This window comes from Drosophila obscura, unplaced genomic scaffold (assembly GCF_018151105.1).
Source record: "Drosophila obscura isolate BZ-5 IFL unplaced genomic scaffold, ASM1815110v1 contig_31, whole genome shotgun sequence".
Taxonomy (NCBI): domain Eukaryota; kingdom Metazoa; phylum Arthropoda; class Insecta; order Diptera; family Drosophilidae; genus Drosophila; species Drosophila obscura.
Genome location: NW_024542819.1, coordinates 1527211 through 1545425, shown reverse-complemented (window position 1 = coordinate 1545425; position 18215 = coordinate 1527211). Strand labels below are relative to the sequence as shown.

At 43.1% G+C, this 18215-nt stretch overlaps 1 protein-coding gene across 1 annotated transcript; it reads left to right on the top strand.

The window, feature by feature from the left end:
* Positions 1 to 313: 313 nt before the first annotated feature.
* Positions 314 to 2622, top strand: LOC121404687. Its single transcript, XM_041594681.1, has 2 exons — positions 314 to 529; positions 1627 to 2622. Exons 1-2 carry the CDS (start codon positions 314 to 316, stop codon positions 2620 to 2622), a joined length of 1212 nt encoding a protein of 403 aa, XP_041450615.1.
* Positions 2623 to 18215: the final 15593 nt, after the last annotated feature.

Here is an 18215-nt window from a genome sequence, read left to right as displayed (position 1 = left end):
AGTTGACCCGGTCCCTGTGGGAGGCGTCCGTCACAGACAAGAAGGAGGTGCCTCAATGGGCGGAAATCGACGCCTTCCTCACTCAGCGCTATTTGACGCTAGAAGCCCGGAGCGACCCGTCCACGTCCAAAGGCAATCCGAGCCTATTACCGTCCAAAGATACCCAGAATCCGCAGCCCTCCGGAAGCAATTCCAATCCGTTCCGGTCTCATGGCAGTCCCGTTCCAAGGAAGTTTTACTCCAAGTGAGCCCGAAGAGCAGAACGTGCGATCTCTGTTCCAAAGAGAATCACCCGATTCGACTATGTCCGACTATGACCGGGGATGCACGTGCCAGCTGCATTAAAAAGAGGCAGCTGTGCTTGAACTGTTTCGCCAGAGGTCATCAGCTCCGCGAATGCCAAAGCGCCCACAGTTGCTTCACTTGTGGATCCCGCCACCACACGCTTCTGCATTTTGGTACTCCAGCTTCCAGCGAATCGACATCCACCACAGCGGAGAATACCGCTTCCTCCGTCGCTCCACCCAACGTTCAGAATTATTTTGCCTCAGGAACAAGGGCTGTGCTTCTCGGCACTGCTATAATCAACATTTGCCACCTGGGGACAAATTTCCTTGCCCCGTGCTCTGATCGACTCAGGCTCCGAGGCGACGTTCATTACGGAACGTCTCTTTAATATCATCCAGTTGCCATTCAGCCTTATTCAGGCCTAGTTTTCAGCCCTAAATCAGACTGTAGCAGCTCAATCCAAGAAGCTCTGTGATTTGTCCATTCGCTCCCTGATTACGCCCAGCGTACAATTAAATGCCACGGCCTACGTCCTGCCAGACATAGCCGGCAATCTCCCTTCATATCCGGTCCCGCAAAGTGCGCTGCGAGACTTGCCGAACCTGCCTCTACATTCTATGAGAGCTCACAGATAGATGTTCTGATCGGTGTCGACAAATTGTATCTTTCTCCACCCAAATTTCCCACGTCCGCGACGCTCCATTGGACAAACTTCTCACAAAGTTTTGGGAGGTGGAGGATCTACCTATCAAGGTAGTAGGAGAGTCGGACTCCTATTGCGAAAGCAATTTTCTTCGAACCACGTCAAGAACGTCAAGCGGCAAGTACGTGGTCACACTACCGTTTCGTGACCCCGATCACTGTGGGGCAGGCTTGGGGCATTCAAGGTCCATTGCCCTAGCTCAATTGCTCCGAAATGAGAATCGGCTAAAGAGAGATATTCCCTTTCATGAGCAGTATAACTCTGTGATCTATGAATACTAAGAGCTCGACCATATGACTGAGGTTCCCTCCACTTACGATTCCGCCAATTATTATCTCCCGCACCATGCGGTGGTCAAGCCTGAGTGCACTACCACGTGGTCTTCAACGCGTCCAGCCCTTAGGCGAACGGCACTAGCTTGAATGATCTTCTTCATGCTGGTCCGGTCCTCCAATCCGATTTAACTCTCCAAATCCTGAAGTGGCGTTAATTCCGATACTTCTTTAACGTTGACATTACAAAGATGTATCGCCAGATCGCCTTTCAGCGAATATTATTTCGAAAACAGGAGGGGGAGATTCGGGATTACGAACTGAAAACCGTAACCTTTGGGGTAAATTGCGCTCCGTTTTTAGCCATTCGGGACCCTCGGAATTCGTTGGAAGGCAACGTCCGATGAGTTCTTCTTTCTTCCTCCCGTGTTAACGCTCGAGTCATCCTACACCAAACGCGAAGCTGTTTGCCCCGCGGGGTGGCTGGTTGAGATCTGGTTGCAAGAGTTGGGATGGGACGAACATCTCCCAAATGCGTTGTATCAGCGCTGGCTAGACTTTCTGCAAAGTCACGCTTTTCTTCCCCAGATCAAGATTCCAAGATGGATTGGCGCCCAGCCACCGGTAAAGATCGATCATCACGGTTTCTGCGATGCATCTGAAAAGGCGTACGGTGCCGCGATCTACGTGCGCGTCGAGTGTGACCAGCATATTACGGTGAATCTGTTGTCGGCGAAAGCACGAGTTGCTCCCGTGAAAGCCGTTTCGGTTCCCCGATTAGAGCTGTGCGGTGCAGTACTCCTTTCCGAAATGGCGACGGCTATCCTGCCAAGCATGCCGACGGAAAGTCCTCAATGTTATTACTGGACCGATTCTACGATTGTACTGGCTTGGTTGAACAAGCCCGCTTGCCACTGGACTACCTTTGTGGCCAATCGAGTGACCAAAATAGCTCAAACTACCGGAACCAAGGATTGGGCTCATGTCCGTTCCGAACATAACCCCGCTGACTTAGCCAGTAGAGGCGTAGCTCTGCAGGAACTGGTAGATAACCAACTCTGGTGGCATGGGCCAGCTTGGTTGCAATCTCCACGTGATCAATGGCCGACCCAAGCCGATGCAGCTCCAATTATGACCCTAGAGCAGAGGTCCGTAAAGGTCCATTTTGTTCCCAGCCCATCCAAAGATTTCCTGGATCGATTCTCCCAGCTTGAGCGGGCTCTACGAGGGCGGGCGTATGTTCTACGTTTTATTCAGTGTTGTCGGAAGGTAGCACCCGCAGGTGGGGACCCCCTCTCTAGCGCGGAAATAAACGAAGCGGAACGACCGTGTCACAGCTTCTCAAGATCTGAAGTATGACGAGCGTCATCCAATCATCCTTTCCTATAGTTGCCGCCTGTCTCGCTTGCTGGATCACTTCACGCACAGATTAACTCTCCATGGCGGCAATCAACTGATGACTCGCCTAATTCGTTGCAAGTATTGGATTCCGAGGATCCGGAACCTGAAAAAGGGTGTGGTGAACTCATGCAAAGTGTGTATCGTCCACAAGAAGAAGTTACAGACCCAACTGATGGGTGCTCTCCCGACAGATCGAACTTCTTTCTCCAGACCGTTAACCCATACCGGGATTGATTACGTTGGTCCTTTTGACATAAAGAATTATACCGGGAGAGCTTGCCTGATCCCTAAAGGTTATGTGTGCGCATTTGTATGTTTTTCCACAAAGGCTATTCACTTGGAGGCCACTTCCGACCTGACCACCGAGAAATTTCTAGCCGCCTTCGCTCGTTTCAGCAACTGTCCGTTCTCGGGACTTCCTCGAGGCGTTCCAGGGCTCGGTGACTGATGCATATAGCCATCAGCGGGTTTCATGGAGGTTCATCCCGCCAGAAGCTCCACACATGGGAAGCCGGCGTAAAGAGTTTTAAAACGCTCTTCTACAAAGTCACGTCGACCCGGAAATATACATTTGAAGAGCTTTCGACGCATTTCGCGAAGATTGAAGCATGCTTTATTTCCAGGCGCCTCTCACCCATGTCCGAAAATCCAACGGAGTTGCTGGCCCTTACTCCCGTGCACTTCCTTATTGGAGCACCGTTAATGGCGACAGCAGAGCCCGAAATAAAGAAGAACCCCCAGTCGATCATTAATCGGTGGCAGCATTTGAAGGCCCTCAACCAGCAGTTCTGCCAGTGGTGAAAAGATGAGTACCTCAAGGAACTCCACAAGCGCAACAAGTGGCAGACAGCGATGGCAAATCTTCAGATCAGCGATATGGTTATCGTCAAAGAAGATAACCTGCCCTCTAACGACTGGCGACTCGGTAGAGTACATTCCGTGTATCCCGGCGCCGACAATAGGGTCCGGGTGGTAGACATTCTTAGAGCCCGCGGTGTCCTCAAACGCCCGGTCGCAAAAGTCGTTTTTCTTCCGGTAGAACTCCCTCATTTCGTACAACAGTAACGGAAGGCGTTCCCATTAATAATGCCTTTCCTTGTATACTATTTCATCCACGTTATGTTTTTTTTTTTGTTTCGCATCCAAAACGCCCTCGTTTGTTCGTCCAACAGTACTTAGAGTGTGCCTGGCACGTTACTAATGCGTCTCCGATTCTTCTTTTCCAAACCAGTTATTTCGCATCCAGATCCAGATGGCTCCACGATCCCGTGACAACCACACCTCAGGGAGCCAACGTTCCCGAGGAAAAATTGCTTACCGCTGCCTCCTTTACTACGGAAGCCATCCACTTCGGGACTGCCGCAGTTTCCTCAAGCTGACCGTGGCGAAGAGGCTCCGAGCCGTGCTGGTCAACAAATATCGTCGGAACTGCCTGGCTCACCAGCAATCCGGCAAGGACTGCCGAAGGGGGGGCCGGTGCAAGGTGTGCCACAAGAACCACCACACGGCCAGATCGGAGTCGGCTGCTCCGGCTCCCGTTCCGTCTCCAGCTCCGGTGTCCCAAACCAATCGCCGCCCCCGGCTCCCCGCAAGACTTCCCCTCGTGGGAAATCCTGCTCCATCGGTCAACACTCTTTTCAAGCACCGAAGCATAAACTTCCTCCCGACGGCCCAGGTGATCTTGGATACGTGCGCCAAAACCCACGAGACAACGGCGATTATCGACCCATGCACGCCAGTGAGCTGCATTGATGCTTCCTTGGCCGCCGAATTCAAATTGCCCAGCACGCGCATTTTTTATATTGTCTGGACGTTGATATGCAATGACTGCACCATCAAGTGGACCATGCGACACCAAGCTGAAGCCTGTTACGCGCGGAACCCAGGCAGAAACGCAGCCCCTCCTCCCGCCCAACCGACCGAGGGGCGCTGCCGCATGACGCGCGACGCGTGTTACCGAACCGATCGCGAGCATGCAGGAAAGATAGGTGTTAGACTAAAATTCGAGGAAATTAGAGCTAAACACAACTCAAAGAGCTAAACATGCAAAGATAGCTAAGAAATAGTGATTAGTGATTTAAGAAGAGGAAGGGAATTAGTAGTTGATATTATGTGGTAGAGGGAATTGAAGTCCGAGCGAAGTACCCTAAATGGTTCGTGCAAGGAATAATTCGATCTACAAAGCGGAAGGAACAAAGGTATGAAGTTTCTAGTAGATCTAATAGGAATCGTAAAGTTTATGCGGCTCAACAAGTCAGGGCTATCTACGTCACCCTTGATCAGGTTGTGCATAAAAATCACACCAAGCATTTTTCTACGACTAACTAAGGTTGGAAGGTTTATTAAAAGCAATCTACGAGGATAAGATGGCAGTCCCAGTTAAGGCCACGCAGAGCAAAATGTAAAAAGTTTTTCTGGACTGATTCTATACGGTCCTGGTGTACTTTGTACTGGGGGCACCATACACAAGAGCCGTACTCTAAAATCGGACGAACAAGCGAGATGTAGAGAGTCTTCGTTATATAGGGGTCGTCAAATTCCTTTGACCACCTCTTTATAAACCCAAGCACACCCATGGCCTTATTTACCATGGTAGAAATGTGTTCAGAAAACTTTAACTTTGGGTCTAATTTAACACCAAGATCATCAACCAAGGTAATTCTCTCAAGAGAACCACCGCAGAGGCTATAAGAAGCCAAAAGGGGGCTGGAGCGATGAAATGTCATTACTTTGCATTTCGAGGCATTTAGGTGTAACATATTTGCACAACACCATGATTGAAAGTTATTTAGATCGGATTGCAAGCGAGTGTGAAATGAAATGTACTTATACTGGACACAAAGTTTAACATCATCCGCATACATGAGTACTCGAGAGTATGTTAATACTGAAGGCAGATCATTAATAAAGAGTGTGAATAGTAGGGGCCTAGATGGCTGCCCTGTGGTACTCCAGAAGTAACCTTAACAGGTGAACAGAAGGAGTTTTTGAAGAGGACTCTTTGAGACCTAGAACAAAGGTAGCTAGAAATCCATCTCAAAAGATTAGGCGGAAACCCTAAAAGGTCAAGTTTTTGTACTAAAAGGGAATGGTTTACAGAATCAAATGCTTTACTAAAATCAGTGTAAATGACATCCGTCTGCAAGTTACCTTGAAAGCCTTTAATGATAAAAGAGGTAAACTCTAATAAATTTGTGGTTGTTGATCGTCGCCTTATAAATCCGTGCTGGGACGGAGATATAAGTGATTTGCAGAGATGTTGCAAGCGCGGAGTTAAAATTTTTTCAAACATTTTAGGAATAGCGGATAACTTAGATATACCCCTATAATTATTTGCATCAGACTTGCTACCTTTCTTATGGAGCGGAATAATAAAAGATTCCTTCCAGATGGGGGGGAAGCATGAAGAGTTAATGGATAGGGTGAATAGTTTAAGCAAGGGTCCACACAGAGCGTCGGAACAGTACCTGAGTACACAGCCGGGAACTCCGTCGGGACCTGGTGAAAACACCGGCTTAACTAGTCGAAGATCATGAAGCAGTGAGCTTTCATTTAACAAGGGGCTGAAGATGCCATTCGACCTTGGTAAACTGTATGGATACGGCTGACCAGAGTAGCTTTCATGAGAATAGGTTGTTTGGAAAAATTTGGCAAAAAGATCGGCAATTGCCTGATCATTGTTTGCTGACATATTGATAAAAGATAACGGGGATGGATGTACGGACGTTCTACGCTTACTATTTACGAAGCTGTAAAACTGTTTAGGGTCCTGTGAAAATCGTATCCTGCATCGAGATAGGTAGTTTTTATATCATTGAGCGTTGAGAACGGAGAAATTTGACCGAGCTATTACATAGCGAGAAAGAGAAGAGGGAAAACCAACTTCGACATTTGCTGATGATACTGCCATATTAAGGCGCTCCAAAATGGCTAGCAGACTGGCGGATACATGCAAATGAGCAAAAGTGCAAGTATGTCACCTTTACGTTAAACAGACAAACTTGCCCTCCATTATGTCTGAACAATATCAACATTCCACAAACCACCGAAGTAACATACCTTGGTGTTCATCTGGATAGAAGGCTTACTTGGCGTAAACGAAAACGAAACGAAACGACGCAAAGAGAAATCTACTTAAATTTAAAGCTAGTAATCTGTATTGGCTAATAAACACCCGTTCACCACTACAACTGGAGTACAAAGTACTTTTGTACAATGCAGTTCTCAAACCCATGTGGACATACGGCTCCGAGCTATGGGGAAATGCTTGCGTTAGTAATTTAGAAATAATCCAGAGAGCTCAATCGAAGATACTAAGAACTATCACTGGGGCACCATGGTACATACCGAATGAAAATATCCATAAAGACTTAAATGTAGGATCAGTTAAAGATGAAATTGCCAAAGTGAAAGCAAAGTACTAGGCCAAGCTTCAAGCCCATCCTAACAGACTTGCGCAGTCTTTAACTTGGCACACTAGCCATACACGACTCCGGCGAAGAGACCTCCCCACCCAGCAATAATACTTAGCTAGGGACGTACTCTAAGTTATTAAGTGTAATTAATTAAATAAATATATTAGGCTAAGATTTGTATACTTGTCGTAAGTCTCTAATGGGGAAGATTCGATAAATAAAATCCCGCAATACTAAAAAAAAAAAAAAAAAATTTTTATAATGTCTTGATTTTTAATTTTTTAGACTGGAGCCAAGGAGGCTTTCCAGATCTAACCGGACAAGAAAGTGGGACACAAGAATCAAAAAATGTGTCAAGTACATTGTAAAAAATGTTTGTGCCTTTCATAACGTCAGTGCACAAGTACAGAGCGGACCAATCAAAATCACTAATGAGGTTATTAAGCTTCGTAAACTCGGTCTTATGAAAGCAGCGTACACGTTCAGATAGGCTACCCGTTCGATCCAATGCAGTAGGCCCAATATCGACCAACACCTCGAATGTAGGATGGTAGGAGTCTTCAGGTATAGTGAGCGGAAGGGCTCTGGTTAGCAACGCTACGGTCGGATCCGTGACAAAGCACAGATCAAGCAATCTACCCAAGGAATTTTTCACATGGTTGACTTGAGACAGGGATAGGTCTAGCAAGCCGTCGATAAAGTCATGTCGTGACATGGGCACAAGGTTATTAGACTCGTTTACCGAAGACCAAACAGTACCTGGCAAATTGAAATCACCAACAACTATCATATGGTCATTATCTGATAGCGAGGAAACAGTTTTAAAAGCGGACAGGTGATGCTCGTCTATTAAGATAGCCGAGGAAGGTGGAATATACGAGCAAGTAATGAAAATGGAAAAGCCTGTGAGAATCAGTTTTACGCACAGGAATTCCAGGTCTTGTTGAACCTGGACCATGAAATGTTCCGACGTGAAGATTGAGTCCACTGCAATAAGGACCCCACCTCCACGTCGAGACGAACGGTCATTTCTAAAAATTGTGTACCGACCTGCCAAAACTTCGGAACTAAGGATGTCCGGCTTTAACCAGGTCTCGGTAAACACAACAACATAGGACGAGAATGTGAGACTCTCAAGAAAAAGAGTGCTGAGATTACTACGCAAGCCTTTACCATTATGGTAGGTAACTAAAAGAGAGGAAGTTAGTTTTTTGGATGGGTGGAAGTTTAGGTGGAGGATGAGGGTAAAGATGGTGCACTGGTCTGACTACTAGGAAGAGTTATGGGGGGACTATTATTTTTCTTAGCCTTAAACTCTTTGACGACCAAATACTCCGGCCAAAACTTGGCGAAACAAAATGAGTCGGGGAGACGCTTATCTTAAAGGAAGATATCTCCCTGGCGTAAGAAAAGTTGAATTTTTCCACCTTTCAGCCAACAGCTTTTATTTTTCTTTGTATATAAGCTGTCACATCATTGGATGTGAGGTCAGGGGCTAAACGCAAGACAAGAACTTGTCGCTTTGGTGGGACTCCCACCAGTGGTTTTGGCACCACAGGCCTAGTACCTGTGATGCCAGTATCCGGTGGTCCCTGACATCTTTTAGCTGGTGGGAGCGAAACTGATGGGATAGTTAAGGAGTTGGGTGCGGAATCGACGGACACGGACGCTACAGACATGTCTTCCTGCATACTCTCCGAAGTGACGCATTCGGCTCCCGAATCTGCATCACCAGCAGCGATCGTTGCCCTTGGAGTAGCAAACGTAATCAACTGCTGCACTAAGGGAGTGGTCGCACTTGCAAGTCCCGCGGAGTAGACTTCTTGCGCCTCGGAGACTAAGCCAGCAGCTGTAAACTGCTGAACTGAGTGTCCATGGCCAAGAGCCGATCATATTGCTGTTTAAAGCCTAAGATCAGCTCTTTGAAGCCTTTCCGCGTCTGCCTCATGAACAAACGCATGTCATTTTCCACAGCACGGCATTCCTCACAACTATAATGCAGGCCGTTGTTTTGGGAAATGGCATCACCTACACGGCCCGAGATCCCTACACATTTTGCGTGCACTACGCTTTCGCAAAGCCAGAAAGGCATATGGGTGATCTGCTTCTTGCAGGTTTTTTTTTCGCAGACGACAAAAAATTCCATGTCTTTTATATTTTTAATTCGAGGAAAAAAAAAGTTAAAAACAAATAGCCGTCAGACCGATGTGCAGAGCAGATGCCTAGAGCAATGCTTAAGCGAAATCGGTAGAAAAAAGATAAGAGAGGAGAGTGGTTGCAGCAACAGCTTATAAGTGAGAGCGTTACTGCACAGAAAGTTACAAGAGCGAGAGAGAAAGAACAGTTATTGAGAGTAAGGTGATAGAGAGAGAGTGATAGACGGCAAAAGCTACGACAAAGAGCGGCTAAATGTAATGAGAGGGCGTACTTACGAAAAGCAACAACACAAAACCCACGACTAACCGAAGCACAAAATTAATCAAATAAGTTTTGTTTTTACACAATTATTAGGCATGCACCTGCGGTAAAGATTGGTTTTAATTTTAGTTAGTAGGAGATTAATTAATTAATTAAAAGTTAAAAACACCGGCTGTTTAAGCAAAATAAAAGGAAAATGCGGAGCGCAAAACAAAAACACGTCTGGTCACTACGAAAGAGAACGAACGATTGAGCTGAGAGCTCGGAGCTGAGAAGGTAGCCACCGCTATCGTCCGCGCCAAAACCGGCGAGGTCCAATTGGACGTGGTCCTCAAGATTGAACCCCGCTTACGCGTCTGCACGCCGCTGCGACTCTTGAGCGAGACGATTCGGGCCAAGTTCGACGACATTCGCCTTGCCAATAAAAACTTCCATCGCCCGGCCACCATCTCTCTTGTATTGGGAGCCGATGTCTATCAGAAGGTGATCCAGCCCGGGTTCCTTGCGCGAGGAGACGGCCTTCCAGTGGCCCAGAGCACCGTTTTTGGATGGATTGTGTCCGGGGCCTGTACGCAGCCATAGGACGGGACGTTGCAGTTCTGCAAGGGGGGGAGGATGTTGTAACGAACCATGGATCCCATGGTTCGTCACAAGCAGACGACGCAGCCAACGCTACTCCCAGGTGAAGCGATCAACACCCAGCAAAAATGCAAACTCAGCACACGCCAAAAGACTGGAGACCAGCACAAGGGGCTTACGCAATAATGCCAACGAAATTCCTTTCCCACGGTACCGGTGCACACCGATCACCTTACCTGGGACATTGGACACTTGTTGTCCCCTCACATGCGCGAGCCAGTCAGCAGTCTCCGACTTTCCTTACCGGGAATATTGGACACTGACTGCTGGGCTAATGATTAGGTAACCTTCTGTTACCGATCAGACCGTCTGCACGCGCAGACTATAATTCGGCAATATATATTTATGTAAGAACCCTTCCCACATTCTGAAGTAGAAATAAGATATCTGTAAGACATTCATCGACATCGACTGCCGGCCGATCTATAAAAGGCACTGCCTTGCATGAAGAAAAAGGCAGTCCACCAGCCATCGTAGGGAGAGAGTCCACCAGCCGTAGCAGTCAGGAAAATAACAAACACGCAAGTCAAACCACCATACGCGTGGTAGAAGAAATAAGAATAACATAATACATAACATAACCGGGTAGAATAATAATACGGAAGAATAAAGATATCTGTTAAAAGTCAAGTAACCAAGAGTGTTGTGATTTCGCTAACCCATTTTCAGTTGCTGGCAAAGTTCCTGGTTTCCGCAAATAAAGTCCTGCGAATTATAAATAACTTGTATTTGTTAATGCCATTAACATCGCTCCGTTAGCTCGCGCGCTCTCCCGTGCCCTTCGCTCTCGCGCTGCGTGAATGCGATCCACGGCACTCCATTACGGGCGCTAGCCGTAGGCCGAGCTGTGCCTAAACGAGAGAACCAGTGTCTTTTCCAGCCCGAACAAGTATACACGCTCCGCGTATCAGAGACATTGTGCCACAAACAAAACCAAACAGACAACTGAAACACCACATCTACGAGTATTATTTGGAAGAAAAGTTTTGGGAACCGCAGCCGACCCGACCACATTCACCCTCCTACAAACAGTTTTCTTAATTTAAAGATTCAATTAAATTGTAGTACGCTTGGAGGTCTTTCAGCTATGATTGATTTTTATTTAAATGAAGCTTATATTTATACAAAATCGTTGGGGCGAGTTGCCTCCATGCAGGTGTTCTATCGTGGGAAACAAAGCCTTGTTGCGTAAGGTTCCCACAGTCAATATGCAATATGAGGCGTCAGCTTTCTGTCAGCGGTGGTACCTGCCCAATGCCCGTTACGTAAGGTTCTCACGGTTTAGATGCAGACGCATCACTTTTGGGCAGCGACAATGACCGCCGCCGAAACTGCATCATATTGCAACTTGGAATTGGGGTGGTGCTTAAATTGGTTAGGCCAAACACACTGCATGAATACACTACACCTCCCTTTTTATAAGAATAACGTAATATAGTAATGGAGTTATTCTAAGGTGTTACAAGGTTTTACAAAGTGTGTTTGTGTGTGTTTAAATATATTTGTGTAGGTGTAAATTGCTTTAAGTATACATTGTATTTGTATGAAGTAATATTATTTTTAATAATTATTATTATTTTTTTATTTTTTGGATTCTGTTTAAGGGTATAAGTATATATGTATGTATAAGTAATTTTATATAATTATTATTACATTTTTTTCTAGGCCCATGAAATGGTGAAAAAGAACCAATTGTTTATATAATATTTTCTTTATATACTTTTAATCTATTTTTGTTTACGTTGGTGGTTTTATTTCTATCCTTTAATATGTAGTTATTCCTATCGTCTATTCCTATTACCTTATATGGGCCCCTATATTGGTTATCTAGTTTATGACCTGTGTCATTTTTAACTAATACTAAATCTCCTATATTTATTTGTATGCTGTTCCTGTCATAATATGCTTTTTGTTTTGTTTTTGCTTTTTCTAATAATAATTTTGACTACTCGTAGCTATCTGTAATCTATATTTTACTTCCTTATCGTATGCTTCATGGTTGTATACTGGACTAACCTTACCTTCTTCTAGAAAGTCATACGTTTGTGGTTTTTTACCAAAAACCAGTTCAAATGGGCAATACCCATGTACTGTTGATGGTGTTGTATTGTAGCAATATGTAAAGTACTTTAGCCATTCGTCCCAATCATTCTTTACACTAGAGATGTACGAGCGAACATACTCGTTGAATGTTCGGTGTGTACGTTCTACTGCACCGAGTGTCTGATGGTGATGGGCTGTCGATGTTCTATGTTTAATTTTTAATAACTGGCATAATTCGGAAAAAATGCTGTTTTTATATTCTGTACCCATATCCGTTATGAGCGTCCTCATAGGACCATAGATAAGAATAAAGTTATTAAAGATACTACTGGCTACGACTTTAGCATGCTTGCTAGGGATCGGTATTGTAATAAGGTATTTAGTCAAATCGCATAGAATTGTAACGGCGTATTCATTATTATTTTCTGACCTTGGTAGGGGTCCTATTGTGTCGATCTGAACCGTATCGAATGCTTTTGCTGGCGTTGCAGTTAATTGCATTTCTTCTTTGTTGTGTTTGAGAGTTTTGTTCTTCAAACATTTGTCAAAATGTTTGATAGACTTTTTTATATCCCTTGTCATGTTTTTCCAGTTGTATTTTTCTCTAATCTTGGTAATTGTACGATTGACTCCCTGGTGGCCTCCAGTAATTGGGTCGTCGTGGAATTGTTTTAATATTTTATCGATCGATTTTTTGTCTTGCAAGTATGTTGTTTTTGGCGTTAATGCAATTGTTATGTCTGTAAGGTTTTTATTTCCCATTTCTTTAAATTCTTCTACCCGGGTATATTTGAATATTCTGTCTTCTAAGGACAGTTGTAATTTAGTGACGCCTAGATTACCGGCTTCTAAAGTAAGCCTCTTGAAGAATTGTCCTAAGTCAATTTTCTCGTTAATAATCAGGTCATTCACTATAAATTGGCTACAAATTCGTTTTCCCTTTTTGAATAGTAAATTCGGAAGGGTCAGAATGAGCTCGACATGTCGTTTTACTTCTTTTTTATATAGCGCTTCATATATTTTTGGGACCTTAAGACTTTCTTTACCAGTCATATTAAGAGTGTTTTTTGTTTTTACTTTTTCGGCTTCTGACCGTGTTGTTACTTTAAGTATTTGGGCTGCCTTGGCAGTTAAGTTTTTCAAATCTGATATTTCTATGCGGGATAGCGCATCCGCTACATAGTTTTCTTTTCCTGCTATGTACTCCACCACAAAATCATATTCTTCTAAATCTAATCGCATTCGTGTTAACTTAGACGACGGGTTTTTCATTGAAAATAGGTATGTTAATGGGCGATGATCTGTTTTCACCAGGAATTTTGTACCGTATAGGTATGGTCTGAAATATGTTATAGCCCAGTGAATTGCTGCTAATTCTTTTTCTATTGTTGATTTATTGGATTCGCCTTTTGTGAATGCCTTAGATGCATATGCAACTGGTAATTGCTTACCATCGTACTCTTGGCTTAGTACTGCTCCACATGCGAAACCGCTGGCATCTGTTGTTAAGCAAAATGATTTTTTGAAATCTGGGTATTGTAAGATTTGAGGGCTTATAAGAGCATTTTTAAGAAAATTGAAAGCTGTATTGCACTCTTCCGTCCATATAAAGGGTGTATTTTTATACCCGTACTCAAAAAAGAGTTAAGGGGTATATTAGATTTGTGGTAAAAGTGGATGTGTGTAACGCAGAGAAGGAAACGTTTCCGACCCCATAAAGTATATATATTCTTGATCAGCATCAATAGCCGAGTCGATATAGCCATGTCTGTCTGTCCGTCCGTCCGTCCGTCTTGTTGAGCGCCTGGATCTCAGAGACTATAAGAGTTAGGGTAACCAAATTTCGTTTCCAGACTCATGTGATATCACACTGCTACAAGTGTATTTCAAAATTTCGCCCCGCCTCCTTCCGCCACCACAAAGGACGAAAATCTGTGGTAGGCACAATTTTAAAGATACGATAAAACTAAAAACGCAGTATCGTAGAGAATGCCCATATCTACCAGATTGCCAAATCTGAATCAGATCGGATCATAATTATAGCCAGAATGAAGAAATTAATTTTCTGTTGCTTCCCCTGCCCGCCCTCCTGCAAACGATATCACAACTCATTTTCCTTCTCGCTCGCACACTCTGCCGCGTTCAGTGCGCGAGCAACCCCTAGCGGAGGAGATGTAGAATATAATTGGAACATGTACAGTCTACATGTTAGATGTAGAATATACATTGTATATGTAGATGTAGATATCATATGTAGCAAAAAAATGTAAAATGTAAACATTTTTTTTTTTCTAAAATTCTTAAAAATCATAAGCTCAAAAATGTATATACTGACTGAGTACGGGTATAAGTAGAGTCGCGTCCCCAGAAGCGACTCACACGTTCCTTCTCGTTTCTACTTAATCTTGTTAAATTACGAGCTTGTTCTGAAAAATTTGGAATAAATCTTCTATAGTAGTTACAAAATGCAACAAACCTTTTTGTTTCGTCTGCTGATGTTGGTGTTGGGTAGCTTTGAATTAATGTGAACTTAGTGTCGTCTGGCAATATTCCTTTGTCTGTGCATTTATGGCCTAAGTATGTTACTTCGTGACTAAAAAATAAACATTTTTCTGGGTGCAACTTTAGATTGTATTTTCTGCAGATAGTGAACACATCTCTAAGGTTTTTTAACATGTGTTCTTCGGAACAGCCTAATACGACCAAGTCGTCCATGTATAGGAATGCCTGTGCAGGTGATAATCCTGCAAATGCCATGGTCATCATTCTTTGGAATGAGTTTGGTGCTATTTTGAGGCCGTAAGGCAATCTTTTGAATCTATATGTTCCGTTATCTGCCGTAAAAGATGTGACATTTCTTGACTTTTTCTCTAGTTCAATTTGGTGGAAACCAGATGTTAAATCTAAACAGGAGAAATATTTTGATCTTCCCAACTGGTCCAAAATATCATCTATTCTGGGCAGTGGGAACTTATCGGCTATTAGTTTTTTATTTATGCCCCTATAATCAACTACCATTCTCCATCGTTTTTGAGTTTTTCCTGGTAGTGATTTTTTTGGTACTAATAGCAATGGGCTGTTGTATGCTGATACTGAGGGCTCTATTATGTCATCTTTTATAAGTTTCTTTATTTGAATATTTATTTCGTCTTTTTGGCTATGGGGTATTCTATAGTTTTTTATGTAAACCGGCTCATTGTTTAATAGTTTTAATTCCTGTTTGTAAAAGTTGTTTACTGTTATTGGTTAACTCTCCAATGCAAATATATCAACATATTCAGAACAGAGGGTATTCATTTCCTTTTTTATAAATTTCGGAAAATTCGTATTAAGTTTTTTCATAATTTCTTTATTTTTGTTTATTTTTATGTTTTTATTGTTAATTAGTTCATAATCCTCAAGGTTTTCCGTTTGGATATTTGCATCGGATACTGTGCAATTATTATCAGTTGTATTGATGATTCGGACAAAAGCTTGTTTGCTTGTGGTAATTGTATTTGCAATGAAGATGCCTTTGTGAATTTCCTGGTTCGGTATGAGAACTTCTTTGTGTTCTGAGCATATTTTCAATAAACGGGCAACTTCGGACCTAGCTGGAATTGTTATTGTATTTATATTTTGTGAATTTCGCATAGGAATGGCTATGTCTTCGTGAAAGTCGTGTGGTCTCAAAGTTAACCAATCTTGATTATCTTGGTAATCTAGAATGCAATTATATTTTTTAATGAAGTCTAAACCAATAATTCCAGTACAATTGATTGGAAAGTCATCTTTGACAAGATGAAAAGTATGTTTTATTAAAACATTGCCGCATATCAAGTCCGCCTCCACTATTCCTATCGTATTAATTGTTCCTTTCCCTATACCATTGAGGTTCGTTGTAATTGAATTATTTATTTGTATATTATTTGTAATTTCGCCAATTTTGAAAATTGAAATATCAGCCCCTGTGTCTACCAAAAACGTTGATACCGCATTGTTTAGTGAACTTTTTGTTGATATAAAACTATTGAAATGTAAATTGAACACGAATATGGATTTTTTAGCGCTATTTATTTTTGTGGGGGAGTTTATGCGTTTTCCGCATTTTCTGTACTATCTACAACGCGGACATTTTGGTGGCCTCCTCGTCTATTATTTTGTTGATTATTTCCGTTTCGGTAATAGCCACCGTTATTGTACCGACCGTTGTAGTTTCCGCGGAACTGGTTATTACCACGACCTCGGGTACCCTGGAAACGGCCTCTGTTTCCACGATACCCCCTATTTGAATAGTACATCACGGTATCTGCTCGTCCAGTTGCTTCGGTGCAACTGGTAACGAATTTTGCTACCGCTTCGCTCATGGTCGAGAAAGTTCCAGCCTGCATGATAAGTTTGACCTTATCATTGGTGCAGTTTTGAATCATTGCTTTGACCGCCTGCTGGGTACTATATTTTTCTGCCTGCTCATGTGTCATTCCGTCAGAAATAAAAGCGCATTCCAGAGTTTTTGTTAATTGCTCAATTTCTTTTGTGTACTGGTTAGCGGTCTTACTCATCTGACGGATGTTCATTATTTTGGCAGTTATTGAATCTATTGTAGGTTTTCTGCCCTACCGTCAAACTCTGGGATGAGTTTGCTGGCTGTATTAAGAAATTCTATTATTGTTTGAGGCATATTTGAACCTGAAGGTTTTTCACCTTCTGAACTATCGTCGCTATCTGAACTATTTTGCAGCAGTTCTCGTGTGAAAACTGCTGGGTTATTTAGCGCGATTGGTATCACTAAATGCAAATGGTGTCTTTTGTTAATGTTCTCAAGGCACTCTGTTAGCCGTCTGAGAACATCTGTGACCTGGCCGTTATGGAGTTCAGAAAGGTTATGGTGGGCTGCTTTTATTAAGCATTTGATTTCGTTGTAATTGTGAACAACGATCTCAGTATGCTTAATTAGCGTTTGTCGCTTAATGCGCTTTGTCTTATTTAGACATTTATATGATTTATCAAATTCCACCTTGAAGTTTCTAATTTGTTGTCTTAATGTTTCCCATTCCATTCCGAGTGGTAGCTGGGTTGCAGAATTTTTATCAAGAGTTAAACTAGATTTTATCTAGTGCATCAGCGCGAGACATATACCTTTTTTTCAGGCTTCTATGATGCATGTTGTAAATTTTGATTATTAGATTTGTTGCTGCCATGATTACTAATATTAACAGAAGAAACCACAATTAATTGATGCTATCTGTGTGATCAACAATTTGTATCTTGTTCACCACATTGGCATTGGGGTTTTCTACTTTTGATTGCGTTTTCCCCATTGTAGTTATTAATATTTAGTATATAATTTCTTAATTAAAATTTGTTTGTTTTTGGAAATATTTTTATTTTATCATTTTATTTAATACTTATACATATAAAAAGGAAAAATATTATATATATATATATATAAATTTAAGAATTAATTTAGGGTGCTGGTTTGTTTGGCCAGCAGCCGTTTCTTCGCATCGCGAAGCGCCAGTTTGGTGGCGTCCAGCAGCTCTTTGTAGCGCCTTTGGTCATCCGGTGATCCTCGTGCGGCCTTTTCGCACTCGATTAGTAGGCGACGAGTGCGGATCAGGCGAGCCTGTTTTCCTCCTCTCCTTGCCTTCGGAATTGTTTTACTCGGGGTCGCTTCCTCGCTCCTTTGCTGCTTGGCTGTCTTCTGCCTTGCTTTGTATTTGTATTTGTATTTGAGTCTTTTTGGTCCTGACTCCGGGTACTGTTCCAGTACCTCCTCTACTCTTGGTGGGTCCTTCTGGATAGAAGGCTCCCCTGTCAAGAATTGTATCTCTCCTTCCGATGTCATGAATTTTTATTTATTGGTTAGACCTCGAGTCTTTTTAAGCAAAATGTAGAATGTAACGAAATTCCACCAAGGAGACTATGCAGTCGCAGTCCATGGACTGGTCTGTGAAGAGCTGCAGCTCCTTGAAGCGGCACAAAATATCCTTCAGGTAGAGGGTTTACGACTTCTTGTCGCCGTAGACGATGGTTCAGCACCTCATCGACACAGGA

What these genes read in the sequence shown, in the direction of transcription:
- LOC121404687 (XM_041594681.1), top strand. Translation starts at nt 314, where the DNA reads ATGACCGGGGATGCACGTGCCAGCTGCATTAAAAAGAGGCAGCTGTGC. An exon ending in CCTCCGTCGCTCCACCCAAC is followed by an intron (nt 530 to 1,626) that starts GTTCAGAATTAT and finishes CTCCGTTTTTAG; the next exon opens with CCATTCGGGACCCTCGGAAT.